Below are 18183 nucleotides of genomic sequence, written 5' to 3'. Positions count from 1 at the left end.
GGCTTGTTTAGACTTTCTTTTGCATACTTCTGAAGTGGAATTTTAAGGTGAGGACACAGGACAGGTTTCTTCTGATGACTCTTCCATGAAGGCCATATTTGTGCATTCGTCTCTGAACAGTAGAACAATGTATCACAACTCCAGAGTCTGCTGAATCTTTCTGAACTTCTTTTGCAGTCAAGCAGTCATTCTAATTTGCTTCTCTAGCAATCCTACGAACAGCTCTCACTGAAATGTTTCTTTGTCTTCCAGACCTTATCTTGACCTCCACCACTGACATTTCTTAATTACATTTCAAACTGAGGAAAGGGTAACTTAAAAATGCTTTGCTACCTTCTTATAGCCTTCTCCTGCTTTCATTTTCAGAGTGTTAGGCTAGGTTCACATTGCGTTAATGCAGCCCGTTCAACACATCTGTTAAAAGGGCTGCGTTAACGCAAGTGCCGACTTGCCATCGCACTAGCGCAGATAGAGCTAGCAGATGCTGTATCTGCGCTATCGGTGACGGACCCGGAAACAATGCAGCCCGTGTTCCAGGGTCCGTCACTCAATGACAGCACATCGCTAGCGCACACCCATTGTGGGCGTGCGCTAGCGATGCGCCCAAAATAGAGCTCAATGGCGGCGTTAACGGACTGTGTTACACCGCGTTATGCCGCGGTGTAATGCAGTCCGTCTAACGGACTGCTAAAACGCAATCTGAACCCAGCCTAAGGCAGCTGCTTAGAAGAAGTCATGGCTGCTGCTTTTTGGCACGAGGAGGCTTTTTTTTAATGAAGCTGGGAAATTTGTATCACCTGGCCTTTCCTAACGATAATAGTGAACATGCCATAACCCTAACAGGCTAATTGCTGTCTGAAACCTTGGTCAAAGTTATCTGAACACACGAATCTCCAAGACTGCCCAAACTTTTGCACTGAACCATTTTCCTTTTTGTAATTTATCAAATGTGAAAAATGGCAAGATATATTTGCCTAAAATGCAAAGGAAATAACTTTAGCCCTTTTAGAGATCATTTCATCTTCAACATGCTTAACTTTTCTCAATAAGAGTAATTTTGACCAGGGGCGACCAAACTTTTACATGACACTGTACCCTACCAGTTCTTGTGTGGATACTTCCTTGGTCCACTGCCTGTCTTGGTTTATCTTGCTCCAGGAAAGCCATGTCACTCAATCGTAGTGACTGGTGGAGGACCAGGGAAGAACCTGGGAACAATGGGACAGAAGCAGCGGGAAATTATTATGGCATTACTAGTGTTGTAAAATGTTTTATAGTAATTAATAACCCTTTTATAGACTCACAGTTTGATAAGCTTGTGTATACACTTTTTACATTTTGGCAGACAGCCATATTATTGCCTCCACTATAAATATGCACGTTTGGCCAAGTGACAAGTCCCTCCGCAGGTCTAATGCCCTGAACTAGCAGCAATCCTAGTTAAGGTACCGTCACATTTAGCGACGTTGCAGCGATCTAGACAACGATGCCGATCGCTGCAGCGTCGCTGTGTGGTCGCTGGAGAGCTGTCACACAGACAGCTCTCCAGCGACCAACGATGCCGAAGTCCCCGGGTAACCAGGGTAAACATCGGGTTACTAAGCGCAGGGCCGCGCTTAGTAACCCGATGTTTACCCTGGCTACCAGTGTAAAAGTAAAAAAACCCAAACACTACATACTTACATTCCAGTGTCTGTCCTCGGCGTTCTGCTTCCCTGCACTGTGTAAGCGCCAGCTGTAAAGCAGAGCGGTGACGTCACCGCTGTGCTTTACGGCCAGCCGGCGCTCAGTCAGTGCAGGGAAGCAGAACGCCGGGGGACAGACACCGGAATGTAAGTATGTAGTGTTTGTTTTTTTTTACATTTACACTGGTAACCAGGGTAAACATCGGGTTACTAAGCGCGGCCCTGCTGCCGATGTTTACCCTGGTTACCAGTGAAGACATCACACACGCCGATTCAGCGATGTCTGCGGGAGATCCAGCGACGAAATAAAGCTCTGGCCTTTCTGCTCCGACCAACGATGGCACAGCAGGATCCTGATCGCTGCTGAGTGTCAAACACAACGATATCGCTATCCAGGACGCTGCAACGTCACGGATCACTAGCGATATCGTTGTTAAGTTGTTCAGTGTGAAGGTACCTTTAGACTTTGTGTGTGAGCAGCTGTAAATGACACCATATTGGACATCTGCCTAAAGCCTACCTATATACAGAATTCTGCAGACAGACAGCCCGCAGAGCTACACTGTAGAGGGAGCACACAGGTTACACCGTACATTGTGTTACTGAATATACAGGAACACAACACATGCACAAACTGGTTGCACTAAATACTTTTTCAACCTCTTTGCGTGTTAGAGGCAGTACAGGCTGGCATGTGGCTGAATTAAAGAAATTCTGCAAATGAATACTGGATCAAAATTCCTAATCAGAGATATAAAAGACTGATCTGCAGGTCTCCAATATGTTTTATAGCAGTTTTTGCTATTAAAGAGGATTCCCCAAGACTGAAAGTTATACCCTATCCATAAAATAGGGAATACCTTACAAATCGTTGGGTGTCCGACTGCTGGGACCACAAGCGATTATGAGATCGGGAATATTGCAATAGTCAAGTATGCACACTTCTGCTTCACTCATCGTCTACTGGACTACCAGAAATAGCCAAGTACTGTACTCTCCTATATCTGACAGTCCTATAAAGAATGAGTGCATGCTTGACCTTCGTTCTATTCAGAACCCTTTTTTTGTTATGACTGCTGATGGTCCCAGGAGTCAGGCACCCAGTGATCAGTATCAATATATGATTCCCTATCGTGGGAAAAACACCTTTAAAGGTGATATGACTAGGTTTTGAAAGAGTTAAAACGACACAGCACAGTGGCTCAGTAGTTAACAATGCAGCCATGTAATATTGGGGTCTTGGGTTCAAATCCCACCAAAGACAACATATACAAGGAGTTTGTATGTTCTCCGGTTTCCTCCCGCACCCCAAAGACACTCTGATAGGAAATTTATATAGTGAGCCCCATCGGGGACAGCGATGATGTATGTAAAGCGCTGCAGAAGATAATGTTGCTACATAAGAAATTATAAATGAATCCATTTCCAGCTAGTCGACAAATATATGTACAAATGCAATGAATTTTTACAGACATTATTTAAATGGGATAGTCTGGGGAGTAGGAACACCTGAGGAAGTCATGCATCCATCCAGGCAAAGTTAATATTTAATGACAAGCAGTGGAGGCTTGAGACATATTGCGGCCCCTGGGCCAGAGCAGACAGATATGTTTGAATAAATCCAACAAAAATACATCTTCTGTAGAAGGAATTCTCTACTTTTTATTTAATAAAGAATTAGATCATCATGAGCATACAGAGTGAAAAAAAAAAAAAAGGACCCGAAAAGCAGATGTTCGTCTTACAGAGCATGAGAAACTACAGAATACGAGAAAGCAGAAATAGCTGGCGGAGCCTTACAATTAATTTCTGAACGGGTCTTCTCCTCTCTGACACTTCGACTTGTTGAGTGAATCCTGTGCGGAACAACAACCGCAGGCTGAAAAAGAAAAGAAAAAGAAAATAATGGCTAGAATATGGCAAATGACTTTCTCACTAAGGCTGTATAGACTGCCAAGACTGAACAGCATGCAAAGCGTCGCTGTCTAGGGTTTCACTGGAGCTGCCTGATTTCAGCCCACTATCATATCCAAGTAGGAAAAAGACATGTACAAAAATGATGACGGCTAAAAACGCCAGCGATCATAAGTATCTTCTATGCAGTATTCTCCACGGTTAGAAATAATTACATCATTATGGAGGCCAACAAGATTAAAGAAAAATTATCACAGCATTGCTGGGAGCACAGGTAAGTGTTATTCCCTCCATCCAGAAATTGGATCCCCACTGATTAGAAAGTGTCACTTTAAACTATGGTAAAACACCTTTAAATGCTAAAAGATTCATGCTGCCCAGTTTCCTCTGCTGTAGTTTCAATACAATCAGTGTTTTATCAGCAAGAGATAATCTTTCCCTACATTATGCTGCTGGTGACAGATTCCCTTTAAAAGAGAACTGGGACATGTCTGCATCCTATAGTCGAGGGTTAGCGAAGAAGACGGATTTATAATGCTAAAAATAAAGATTAATTGTAATTTATTCATTTAATTACTGCTCGTTCTGGCATCCAGTGGGTGGTCCTAATCCGTGATTGACAGCCTTCCATATATGACTGCGCAGCAGGGAGAGCTGCCAATTCCTGAGTAAGACCACCCATTAGAAAAAACCTTCAATTTCTGCTGAATCTTTTCTCACAGAATTAGGAGCTCTGCCGCTTTGCCATATAACATGCAGGTCACATTTCTGCCTGTACCCTTTAAGCTAAAAAAATAACTGGCCACAAAATACACAAGCCTCATCCATCAACCCAGAAAACCTGTAATTTTCGTAACTATAACTATATGATTGTAAAATGCAGTAGCAAGTAATACTGAAAACAGCACCCATCCTACCCAAACAAGGCATTATACTGTATCCATATGCATAGCTTTATATTCATGAACAATTAATCACTTGGACAGGCTCGTAAACCCATCTGATCTACACCAATAATGAACACATAATAAATAAAAATGAACACAAGCAATATGTTTTTTTCCCAAAAAACTGTAGGTAAACCTGCAGAGCTATGTTAATGCAGTGAATGACAAACTGAGCTCTGCTACATTTGTACATAGTCATCTACAGTTTCCTAACAAAAGGTATGTAGACATTGACTTGTAGGATTGCTAACTTCCAATAGGTGGCACCAGAGTTCTAGTTCTCTTCCTCTCTGAAGAGACAATTTGCACAATTAGCATATTTCCCAGAGGAGCATTGCGGCTTTAAGTCTCCTCATCTCGGCATGCTTGGCATGTCAATCTCCGCAAAGAGAAACAATCCTTCTTGGCTAACAAAAGGTAGAAACGTAAAGTAAATGAAAGGAGCTGGGTGTATTCTTTACAATCTTTGGATTGAAGCATTCACACATTTTGGACTGATTGTCTTATCTAATGACAAAAAAGACAGACATGTGAAAAATCGAAATCTGCGCTAAGCAAAAAAAAAACTAGATGTGTTTTCTGATCCACATAAAAGGAGATGTGGACATAATAAGGGATTGATTACTATTGGGAAACATTTACAGAACTCCAGGATGTGATTAGGGTACCGTCACACTATACCATTTCGATCGCTACGACGGTACGATTCGTGACGTTCCAGCGATATCGTTACGATATCGCTGTGTCTGACACGCAGCAGCGATCAGGGATCCTGCTGAGAATCGTACGTCGTAGCAGATCGTTTAGAACTTTCTTTCATCGCTGGATCTCCGGCTGTCATCGCTAGATCGGTGTGTGTGACACCGATCTAGCGATGCGATCCAGCGATGCGTTAGCTTGTAACCAGGGTAAACATCGGGTAACTAAGCGCAGGGCCGCGCTTAGTAACCCGATGTTTACCCTGGTTACAAGCGTAAAACTAAAAAAAAACAAACAGCACATACTTACATTCTGGTGTCCGTCAGGTCCCTTGCCGTCTGCTTCCCGCACTGTGACTGCCGGCCGTAAAGTGAAAGCAGAGCACAGCGGCTGTGCTTTCACTTTCACTTTACGGCCGGCAGTCAGTGAGTGCGGGAAGCAGACGGCAAGGGACCTGACGGACACCAGAATGTAAGTATGTGCTGTTTGTTTTTTTTTAGTTTTACGCTTGTAACCAGGGTAAACATCGGGTTACTAAGCGCGGTCCTGCGCTTAGTTACCCGATGTTTACCCTGGTTACCCAGGGACCTCGGCATCGTTGGTCGCTGGAGAGCTGTCTGTATGACAGCTCCCCAGCGACCACACTACGATTTACCTACAATCACGGCCAGGTCATATCGCTGGTCGTGATCGTAGGTAAATCGTATAGTGTGACGGTAGCCTGATATCAGGCAGATATAAACCTCCATTGTAGCTTCCTACCATGCTGTAATAATAACTGAAAAGACAACTGCTGCCTCTTAATCCTCTTACTGATAGATAAACCAATGCACCATTAAGAAATAGTGCTGGAATGCCCCAGGAATAGGGAAAAGAGATTAGAAAGCTCAGAGACACAGTGGACTTTCATCACATCTGATCACCCTAGGAACACAACATTCAATGATGCTAACCTTTACATTACAACAAATAAAGGGTTTTTCTCAAGTTGTCTCCTGACCAGCTCCCAAACCTGCAATCTTCTTACTTTTAGGTTTACGGCAGGGTGGGCTTTCCTCCTTGAGTAACGGTGGTGTAGTATTAGTTTTACTATAAAGCTCAGCTAAAGTTCTGCTATAACACATTCATCTATCAGCGGATTGTTCTGAATCTACATGATTATCAATATATTTGCATAGAGATAACAGGGCATTTGAATAAGCACAGGGCTCAGTGAGAGCCATGATTAGATGAACTGCTCTGAAAGAATCCCATGTTGGGGGTTGGTGATTTTGCAAGATTTATAACAGCAGCTTGTCAAAAGCTAAGCGGGTGGTGAGGGAACCCCCGATCATTTGTAAAAAAAAAATAAATAAATGGGTTGGCGAGAGCTGACCGGGATGTTAGGAGTTAACTCCTCTCCTGGAATGTAACTGCAGTGTTTGCTGTGCTTCTCCAAGCACTAGTGAACAAGCTCCATGGAAACAAGCTGTGCACTATGCAAGATAAAAATTCTCATATCAGGAAAATGAAAGTTGATAGGAAAAGAAAGACAATTGCTAACTTCCGAGAGAAAGTGAAAAATGCAATTGAGCTGTACATGTTCATTAGCTGAGATGGACAACTTACTCTTGACTTTACAAACCAGTCACTGCACCCTGGAAATCAGTATTTCTATTTTTAACACTAGGACTACTGGACTTGTGAACCCTGACTAGAACTACTGCAAGTAAGTAGTCAAAATGACTATACCAGTAGTCCTAGTGTTAAAGAGTTAATATCTTTATAATAAAATTATCTATCATGCACAATTCAAAATCTTAATAAGTGGCATCATATAAACATCTAAATTCACTTATCCCTTAGACCCTATCACGCAAAGGCCTTCTGCTGACAATGGATGAAACATGTAAAATACAGACATAGGAAAATTTGCACATCTGCGCATGTGCTGGATGCATTCCCCTACTATCTTACATCCCCCTAGGACATAAACCAATCATGAGCAGCAGGGATAAGGGATAAACAATTCCAATTAGGTGACATGACCAAGCAGTTTATGGTATACTAGGACATTTATTTAATAAAGTGTGTCATAACTGGAGTCATAAGTTATACTGATCAAAGGCTGGGGGCATTAGATCCCTGCCTACACCCCCACCGTGAACAGGTAAATGAAGCAGACATGGAGTGTGTACTATATTCAGTGGGGAAAATAAGTATTTGATACACTGATGAATGTTCTAGTTTTCCCACCTACAAAGAATGGAGAGGTCTACAATATTTATCGCAGGTATACTTCAACTGTGAGAGACAGAATCTAAAAATAAAAACCAGAAAATCACATTGTATGATTTTTAAATATTGAAATTGCATTTTATTGCATGAAATAAGTATTTGATCAGTTACCAACCAGTAAGAATTCAGGCTCTCACAGACCTGTTTATTTTCTTTTCCTTTAAGAAGCCCTCCTACTCTGCACTCATTACCTGTACTAACTGCAACTATTTCAACTTGTTACCTGTATAAAAGAAACCTGTCCATACATTCAATCACACTCCAACCTCTTCACCATAGCCAAGACCAAAGAGCCATCTGAAGACACCAGGGACAAAAAATGTAGACCTGCACAAGGCTGGGATGGGCTACAGGACAGTAAGCAAGCATCTTGGTGAGAAGGTAAAAACTGGTGGAACAATTATTAGAACACTAGATTGTGGCCCGATTCTAACGCATCGGGTATTCTAGAATATGCATGTCCCCGTAGTATATGGACAATGATGATTCCAGAATTCGCGACAGACTGTGCCCGTCGCTGATTGGTCGAGGCAACCTTTATGACATCATCGTCGCCATGGCAACCATTATGACATCTACGTCGATACTGTGCCCGTCGCTGAATCAGAAACGTGGGATTTCTACGTCCTTTATGACATCATTATGACATCATCGTCGCTGTGCCCGTCACTGATTGGTCGAGGCCTGGCGGCCTCGACCAATCAGAGACGCGGGATGTTTACGTCCTTTATGACATCATCGTCGCTGTGCCCATCTCTGATTGGTCAAGGCCCCCAGGCCTCGACCAATCAGAGACGCGGGATTTCTACGTCGATGCTGTGCCCGTCACTGATTGGTCGAGGCCTGGCGGCCTCGACCAATCAGAGAGGTGGGATTTCCAGGACAGACAGACAGAAAGACAGACAGACAGACAGAAAGACAGACAGACGGAAAAACTCTTAGACAATTATATATATAGATGGAAGAAACACAAAGACTGTCCATCTTCCTCCGTCTGGGGCTCCACACTAGGTCTCACCTCAAGGTGTAAGTAGGATTCTGAGAAAGGTCAGGAAGCAGCCCAAAATTAGAAGGGAGGACCTGGTCAATGATCTGAAGAGAGCTAGGACCACAGTCTCAAACAATACTGTAACACACTACAATGTCATGGATTAAAAACCTGCAGAGCACACAAGTCAGCACATGTCCAGGCCCATTTGCAGTTCGCCAATAACCATCTGGATGATCCAGAGGAGGCATGGGAGAAGGTCATACTATGTGGTCAGATGAGACCAAAATAGAATTTTTCGGTTTCTACTCCACTCGTCGGGTTTGGAGGAAGGAAGAGTACAACTCCAAGAACACTGTCCCAACCATGAAGCATGGTGGGAGAAACGTCATTTGGGGGTGCTTTTTTGTAAAAGGGACAGCATGGCACCGTATTGAAGGGAGGATGGATGGGATCATGTATCACGAGATTTTGGCAAACAACCTCTTTGCCTCACTAAGAGCAATGAAGATGGGTCGTGGATGGTCTTCCAGCATAACAATGACCTGAAATACACAGCCAGGGTAACTAAGGAGCATTTTAAGGTCTTGGAGTGGCCACCCAGTCTCCAGACCAATAGAAAATCTTTGGAGGGAGCTGAAACTCAATGTGGCTCAAAGACAGCTCAGAAACCTGAAATCTCTGGAGACAATCTGTTTGGAGGAGTGGGCCAAAATCCAGGAAACATCTGACCTCTGTAATTGCAAACAAAAGTTTCTGTACCTAATTTTAAGTTCTGTTTTTCTATTGTATTCAATACTTATTTCATGCAATAAAATGCAAATTACAGTTGTGGCCAAAAGTATTGACACCCCTGTAATTCTGTCAGATAATACTCAGTTTCTTCCTGAAAATGATTGCAAACACAAATTCTTTGTTATTATCTTCATTTAATTTGTCTTAAATGAAAAAAACACAAAAAGAATTGTCCTAAAGCCAAATCGGATATAATTCCACACCAAACATAAAAAAGGAGTGGACAAAAGTATTGGCACTGTTCGAAAAATCATGTGATGCTTCTCTAATTTGTGTAAATAACAGCACCTGTAACTTACCTGTGACACCTAACAGGTGTTGGCAATAACTAAATCACACTTGTAGCCAGTTGACATGGATTAAAGTTGACTCAACCTCTGTCCTGTGTCCTTGTGTGTACCACATTGAGCATGGAGAAAAGAAAGAAGACCAAAGAACTGTCTGAGGACTTGAGAAACCAAATTGTGAGGAAGAATGAGCAATCTCAAGGCTATAAGTCCATCTCCAAAGACCTGAATGTTCCTGTGTCTACCGTGCGCAGTGTCATCAAGAAGTTTAAAGTTATGGCACTGTGGCTAACCTCCCTAGATGTGGACGGAAAAGAAAAATTGACAAGAGATTTCAACGCAAGATTGTGCGGATGTTGGATAAAGAACCTCGACTAACATCCAAACAAGTTCAAGCTGCCCTGCAGTCCGCGGGATTGCTTTGCTGCCTCTGGCACTGGACTGCTTGACCGTGTGTATGGCATTATGAATTCTGAAGACTACCAACAAATTTTGCAGCATAATGTAGGGCCCAGTGTGAGAAAGCTGGGTCTCCCTCAGAGGTCATGGGTCTTCCAGCAGGACAATGACCCAAAACACACTTCAAAAAGCACTAGAAAATGGTTTGAGAGAAAGCACTGGAGACTTATAAGGTGGCCAGCAATGAGTCCAGACCTGAATCCCATAGAACACCTGTGGAGAGATCTAAAAATGGCAGTTTGGAGAAGGCACCCTTCAAATATCAGGGACCTGGAGCAGTTTGCCATAGAAGAATGGTCTAAAATTCCAGCAGAGCATTGTAAGAAACTCATTGATGGTTACCGGAAGCGGTTGGTTGTAGTTATTTTGGCTAAAGGTTGTGCAACCAAGTATTAGGCTGATGGTGCCAACACTTTTGTCTGGCCCAATTTTGGAGTTTTGTGTGAAATTATCAATGTTTTGCTTTTTGCTTCATTTTCTTTTGTGTTTTTTTCATTTAAGACAAATTAAATGAAGATAATAATACCAAATAATTTGTGATTGCAATCATTTTCAGGAAGAAACGGAGTACTATCTGACAAAATTGCAGGGGTGTCAATACTTTTGGCCACAATTGTATGTAAAAATCATAGAATGTGATTTTCTGGATTTTTTTTTAAATTCTGTCTCTCACAGTTGAAGTGTACCTACGATAAAATTTACAGACTTCTCCATTCTTTGTAGGTGGGAAAACGTGAAAAATCTGTAGTGTATTATTATAATTATTATCAAATTCCCCCACTGTAGGCAGCACAAGGCAAAACAATGTGATTAACAGGTAGATGGAAATGTTGGATAACCATCTGGGCCAAGAGATACGTACTGTACGCCACAAAAGTCTTAAACGCTGAGGCCTCAATGCTTTCACCTTGTGTAGTTGTTCCGTCTGTACTACATAGACAGCACAAGATAAAACAATATTTTAAGGTTTTTTAATTTGAATTCTAGATTTACAGAATCCATGAATATCCATGATTGGGGAGGATATTCGCATCTATTGGTAAAATTGCAAAAGTTGTTAGCTGGCAACCCATAGGAGCGCAATATCTGCCTGAATTATGTATATATCATATTCATGTGCAGTCTGTATAGCATGATCAGTAAGAGGACGGTATTATGGTTTCTCTAGGAGGTTCTTGGGTAAAATATGACCCAGAGCAGAAATGTTGGCTAAAACTGGATTAGAATCAAATCCAATCAGCTGTCCTCCTCTTACCTCAGCAGAGGAAGGAGAGAGGAGTCTGGGGTGATCCTTAATAACATGTCATCTCTAAGGGATATCTGTATCAGAGCCCAGTAGAAGCAACAAGTATTGCAGATCTGTGATCTGCCCATATCCCCTGCAGCGTTCTCCTCAGCCAGAACCTCTCATGTATCCGATTCATAAGAAATATCTGTATTGTATTCCTTTTATTTTATACAGTTTTTGCCTGTATATGTATGTTTGTCTTTTTATTTCACTTTTTGTAACCTTTTTAAGTACTGTAATTCTTTTTGTACATTAATTCAAAAACGTAATAAGCTTGTACCTTCTAGCCAGAGTGCAAGTAGTGAACGGTCACGGGAACAGCTGGGTGTGCATGTGTACCAATGTGTGGGACAGTGCAGGCGACTCGCTGGTATGATAAAATGGAAAATTGGTGGCAGCGGTAGTGATGATCATGACAAAGTGGAGTCAAGCGATGGGATGTTCATAACCAAATGATTAAACCCTTTAAGTGGCTAAACAATGAAACCTACCAAAAGGGAAGAATTGTAATAATCTGAAAATGTCTAAAGGGTGTGGGCTCTGTTCACACCGGATTTTCCTTATTCTGGTGCTCTGCTCTATCATATTAACAAAACAATTAATGAAATGCTGAGTCCGTTACACCAGTAACGTTCATAATGAGTCCATCTGGTTTCTGGAAACACATTACAGAACGAGAAAGCCTCACCAACACCAGGTCAGATTACCCATGCACTAGCAGTGACTGGCGCCCTATGCAAGCCTCATCTGTGTGCATTTTTACTACTAGGCAACCACTCCCTCCATGAATTGGTAGGTTTGTGAATGGTTGTTTCATTAGTATTTTGCACCTGTGCTGCCCCTGCCTTTATCAAAGGGGCCTGCTGCATCCTGCTAGTGCATTGGTAATCTGACCTGGTGTTGGGCCTTTATCATGGGGGTCTGCTGCACCTTGCTGGTGCATTGGTAATCTGACTTGGTGTTGGGCCTTTATCATGGGGGTCTGCTGCATCCTGCTGGTGCATTGGTAATTGCTTGCCTGAGGAGGTGGTGACGGCGAACTCAGTCGAGGGGTTCAAGAGAGGCCTGGATGTCTTCCTGGAGCAGAACAATATTGTATCATACAATTATTAGGTTCTGTAGAAGGACGTAGATCTGGGGATTTATTATGATGGAATATAGGCTGAACTGGATGGACAAATGTCTTTTTTCGGCCTTACTAACTATGTTACTATGTAATCTGACTTGGTGTTGGGCCTTTATTATGGGGGTCGGCTGCATACTGCTAGAGCATTGGTAATCTGAATTGGTGTTGTTAAGGCTGTTTTTTTTCATGTGATGTATTTATTTATGTCCTTCTGGTGTCTGCCTTGGTACATGACATTGTACTGACAGGATTGCAGATAATGTTGTGCTATTTTGTCTGGATCTGTGTGGAGTCTCCAAAGCTTAATATGCTATTCTCGACTTCCCCATTTACTGTAAATAAAAGCACAGATGAAATTGAACAAGACTGATCCTTCTTTCACCGAACATCTAACATTTTCGGCCAGTCCATAAAACCCCATACATCCGTGATTGTCAGATGGTGCAGCCAAAATCAAGAGGCTGGATCACCTTTCCTCTACTGTATATGGCACCCGGCGTTTGTCCAGGCTGTAAGACAACTTATGTCACCTGTTGCTACAATTTAACAAGGTGAACTATGTGGCGCCAGCCTGGCAAACCTGTCATAACAAATCTGATGGAGCGGAAATTCAGTTTTTACACTAGCCAATTCATTGGGAGACACCATTCTCTGTTAATAGGAGCGCCTCAAATGTCGCCTGTACAATGGGCTATATGACAAAGGCTTGTCTACTGAGATAACACTTTTCAGCATATTAGAAAGTATCCTTGACTTTTCTTACATTCTAGTAATGGAAAGTAGATAGAGGCAGCTGTGATAACCGTAAGCAAATCACAGTAGCGTGGAAATAATAACCAGGAGCATGGTCTTAATTTGAAGCTCGTTTTACCATTTCTTCCCACATCAATGTCCCTTATTACATCTACGCTTATAAGAAGGGCTTGCAGATTGGCGAATTTAGAACAGCGCACACCAGTCTGTCTCGTTCCATCAGCATCAGTTTTTTTTATCCCAGTGGGCATAATCCTAATGTGCCAGTACATTGTCTTCCTTTAAGGACTCATCATCTGATATGTGTAAACAAATAGATGGATTCCTAATCCTTATCTCTCCTCTCCCAAACGGATCCTCACATGAGCCCCAAAAAACCGTGAAACTTATCAGATTTTTTTTAATGTCTTTTTTTGGCTTATTTGTTGTCTGAGTAACATTTTATTTTCCCTTCTTTGTGCTTAACCTAAAATAAAACCTAGTTTCATGTATCCTCAAACAACCTAAAGTCGTTCTTCCAAATTCCGTTTCATGATTTTTGAAAACACAGATTAGCTTTGCTCTGTGAATGGCAAAAACAGAAATTAGACTTTGGAAAAATAACTTTATTTCATGCACACAAAATAGCAAAAATAATGGACTCTCAAAGATTTGATAACAAAAATGATTGAGTTTTCCACAATAGTGTTTTCAAGGTCTGCACGCAGTAATAATATACGGGGGCACAATGCAGCCTGACGGCTGGGTATGTGTGTATTATTTGTTACGGCACTTCAAGAAAATGAGCTTTGAAATCAAATAATAACACATGTCCTACCAATGCCGGCAAGAAATGACAAGGGCGTAAGCCTACAAACTGACATATTAATATCTAAGCACTTGAAAGGAAGGAGGTATGAAGGAGAAATGATACCTTCACAGAGCAATTTCCAAACAACATAATGGCACAGATTTCAGACAAGATTTTCACTGGTTCGGGAAAGAGATGGGCTGTCTTGCATCTGTCCGTCAGTCTCTGTAGTGCCTTATAGAAGACACTGGAACCTTATTTCACCGTGTGAACCAGAAAGTAAGTTGTTATCTTCACTACTTTAACCAATTACCCTTTCAACTAAAAAACTTTGCTCATAGCTAAAATCTGAGTCATTACCGTATATTATATTCTGTATGGATCTGGTCAGTCAAAACTGACCCTTCAATTCTCTATAGTCTGTTTCTCGCCAGGCATTCCTGTTTTCCATGGTCTGTTTCATTTGCTTTATGTTCATTCACGTCATTCTTGATGGAATCCGGCCTTCATTCTCCAGTTTCCTTGTATCACTGACCGACTTCCTTTCTAATTTGCCCTCAACACATGTCCAAATTCAGTTTTTGTTGAATGACCTTGCCTCCCAGGGACAACTCTGGGTTTACATGATCAATAACATATTTGTTTGTGGCCCTAGCTGTCCATGGGATTAGATGAAGGCTTCACCAGCACCACAGCTCAAAGGCATCAATATTTTACTTCAGTCTTCTTTCGTGAGTGTCCAGTTCTCGGAGCTATAAGTCACAACTGGGAATACAACTGCAGCGATCAGTATTTTTTTGACTGTGATTGAGATATCTTTGCATCTTCATATTTGGTCCATGCTGTTGTACGGCCACCGTGATTAATGAGGTACTCAACAAAAACAAAGCTGTCAACCACTTCTATTTCTTCATTGTTGATCTTTATATGGACTTCTTTGTTGGTGGTAGTCATGATCTTGGTCTTCTTAATGTGCAAGGTTAAGTCTTTCTCTTTTAAAACTTCAAGATCAGCTCATTCAAGTCCTCACTTTTTAGCAGCAAGATTGTATCATGTACATCTTAGGTGGCTGATGGTTCTTCCGCTTGTTTTTTTCATCATCATCTATGTTTAGCTTCCAGATGATTATTTACGCTTGGAGATTGCACAAAAAAAGAGAGAGAAAAAGAAAAAAAGCATCCTGTCTTGTACTATTTTTTTTATTTAGTACCATTCTGCATCTTCATACTTTGATCGCACTGTAGCTTCTTGATGATAGTAGTGTGAACTGATTATGCTAATTGGGAGCCTTGGGAACACCTTTCATACTCAGAGCTTGTAATGCTCAATACGGTCAAAAATCTTGGTATAATCAATGAGGCACAGGTGGAGCTTCTTCTGATACTCCCTCACCTGTGATATGGTCCATGTCAGGTTTGCAATTGGATCACTATCCCTACAAATCAGCTTTGGTGTCAAGAAATTCTCTATAAAATTGTTACCCAAGAGCATTTAAACAATATTTAGAAACACCCTGCTGGCATGAGGAATTAAAAGGAACAAGCTATAGTTGGTCAAGTCCCCGGCACTGCCTTTCTTCGGTAGTGGGATGAAAACTGACTTTTTTCCAATCCTTTAGGGATATGCAGGTCCTTCAGATCTTCTCGGAATTGCTGTCAGTGTTCTTCTGACTGGTTTAAGCAGCTCTGCAGGGATACCATCAATGACAGTTGCTTTGTTATGTGTCAATTGCGTCAGTACTCAATCCACTTCCCTTTCCAATGAAGCTTGGTGAATATTGTATCTTGTAGGTTCAAAAACGAACAGAAAACCATGTTTAAAGGGAGTATCAGCTGTTATAAAAAAATAAAAGTAGAAGACAAGTGATAACCACACAATCAGGGGCTATCTTAAACGTGATTTGGGCTTTATGAGAGATGAGCAATTCCATATGCACTGCCCTGGTCCGGCATCCAGTCTAGTACTGCATTGCAGTATGACTTCTCTTCTGCACCTGGCATCATGGGCTAGGTCATATCTCACGGGGCCTAGTAAGTGACAGAAGCACACATGATGCTGGGGGCAGAAGAGAAAACTGGCAGCCATGCAGAACTAGACTGGAAGCCAGAAGAGGCTGGCGTAAATCATTGCTCATCTCGGGCCATTACACTTTTAGAATAAACAGAAGAATTCTAAGAATGCTATTACCCTAGCAAAGGAAGTACAATTTTAATCACTGCCACTGTTTTATAGAGTTCAAGAATAAGTAGATATGAGTATGATCATTTGAGAAACATCTGCATTTATATTACTGCAGTTAGAAACACTGAAAGACTCAATTTAAGTACTTCAGTCCTGTATGTTCTAGCCTCTCCTATCGATGTTGGCAGAACACATTGGGCTAGATTCACACAATTTTCACCACACCACTGTAGTGGACTATAGTTTTTCATTATACCCCACCACAACCTGCACCTCCCCATAAAATATGTATAAGGTTAACGCATCTAAAATGTAGACTTTCTATTGATTTGGTGAGAAAAAATGATTCCTCTAGACACACCCAACTCCCTGCAGAATTTCGCCCCAAATCCTTTTAAGTGGCCTTAGTATTTTGTATATGTTATTCTCCACTTTTTAAGTTGTCTTTCTTTTTTTAAGTCTCTTGATTTTTTTTTTGACAACTGTGGTGTGAACTGCAGAGTTGTCTACATTTCAGCTGACAACTATGTCTCCAAACCCCTTCCAAAGCTAGACTTGGCTGAGCATAGCTGTGTCAGACATCTCTAGCAATGCCTTATCTCCATGAAAACAGAACAACAGGGAGCTTGAACCCCGACTACACAATCCACATTTTTCCCAAAATCTGCCATCAGGGAAGGGTCATTTGGAGAGGTCCCCCCATACACATTAAAGATGGTCATTCGGTCCTAACAAAATTGGCAGGTTCAATTGATATACATCTAATGTGCATGGCCAACTTAAGCATGTGCACCCATTGGTGGTAAGAATCTTTGTGCTGAAGCATATTTGTTAATGAATAGACATTACTGCACACAGGAGTACACAACAAGCATTACACAACAAGCATTTTACACAGATTTCCAAAAGCCAAATGATTTGAGTATTAAAGTAGAATCTAGTCTGGATATAGACAACGGACAGATCTTTCCAAGTTTAGCTTAAAACACATGACATATCAAGTTAAATTTGGCAATGTCTATAATTGAATCTGATCCACTCTTTGGGTATTATTTTTATTACACTTTAGGAACCCATTAATAATTTAACACTTCACCTATCTTTCATTTCACCCACACTCCTCGCCCTGGCAATAGACATGGTGGAGGAGTGGGTCTTCTTTCTAACAACGGTATCTTCAACCCAATCCCACCTCTACCTTCCCTCATCCTCTCTTCCTTTGAACTGCACTCTGTCCGTATGTACTCTCCCTCGAATCTCTAAGTGGGCGTCATATACCGACCCCTGGGTCCAGCCAGGGCCTTTATTGACCATTTCTTTACTTTATCTTTGCTGACATTCTTACCATCAGCATGCGTGACTTCAACATCCTTACTGACAACCACCAGCCTGCAGCCTCGAGGCTCCGGTCCCTTGCTTCATACCTTAATGTACCGTCACACTCAGCGACGCTGCAGCGATATAGACAACGAGCCGACCTAAACTAGATCGCTGGAGCGTCGCTGTAGAGACGTCAAACACAGCAACTCCAGAACGATGCAGGAGCGATCCAGTGACGTAACGGCGACTCACTTCTCGTTCTCGCTGGTTGTTAGCTCCATGTCAAACAGCCGGAGTGTACCGGTCCGACACACATCTAGGGGCCCTATGCTCATTGCTGGCGTCGTTGCTTTTGATGTCAAACATGACAATACACGCCGACCTGGCGACGAAATAAAGTTCTGGATTTCAAGCTCCGACCAGCGATGGCACAGCGGGATCCAGATCGCTGCTGCGTGTCAAACACAACAAGATCGCTATCCAGGACGCTGCAACGTCACAGATTGTTGTCGTTCTCTTTGCAAAGTTGTTGAGTGTGACGGTACCTTTAGTCTTACTCAGTGGTCCTCTGCAGCAACCCACACAGACAGACATAAGGTACCGTCACACTCAGCAACTTTCCAACGTTCACGACCAGCGATATGACCTGGCCGTGATCGTTGGAAAGTCCTTGT

The 18183-nt window shown here is 42.0% G+C and overlaps 1 protein-coding gene across 8 annotated transcripts in view; it reads right to left on the bottom strand.

Annotated features, from left to right (window-relative positions):
* The window catches only part of MAP4K3 (mitogen-activated protein kinase kinase kinase kinase 3), a 331018-nt gene that overhangs the window by 82739 nt on the left and 230096 nt on the right, over nucleotides 1–18183 (bottom strand). For all 8 annotated transcript variants that reach the window (XM_069769035.1, XM_069769037.1, XM_069769038.1 and 5 more), the window contains one exon: nucleotides 3486–3564. In XM_069769035.1, coding sequence (XP_069625136.1) covers nucleotides 3486–3564 — 79 coding nt within the window. The remainder of the gene's footprint in view (nucleotides 1–3485; nucleotides 3565–18183) is intronic.

The sequence above is a fragment of the Ranitomeya imitator genome, chromosome 5, assembly GCF_032444005.1.
Source record: "Ranitomeya imitator isolate aRanImi1 chromosome 5, aRanImi1.pri, whole genome shotgun sequence".
Lineage (NCBI taxonomy): Eukaryota > Metazoa > Chordata > Amphibia > Anura > Dendrobatidae > Ranitomeya > Ranitomeya imitator.
Note: the sequence above shows the minus strand (reverse complement) of the source record. Positions and strands in the feature narration are given on the sequence as shown.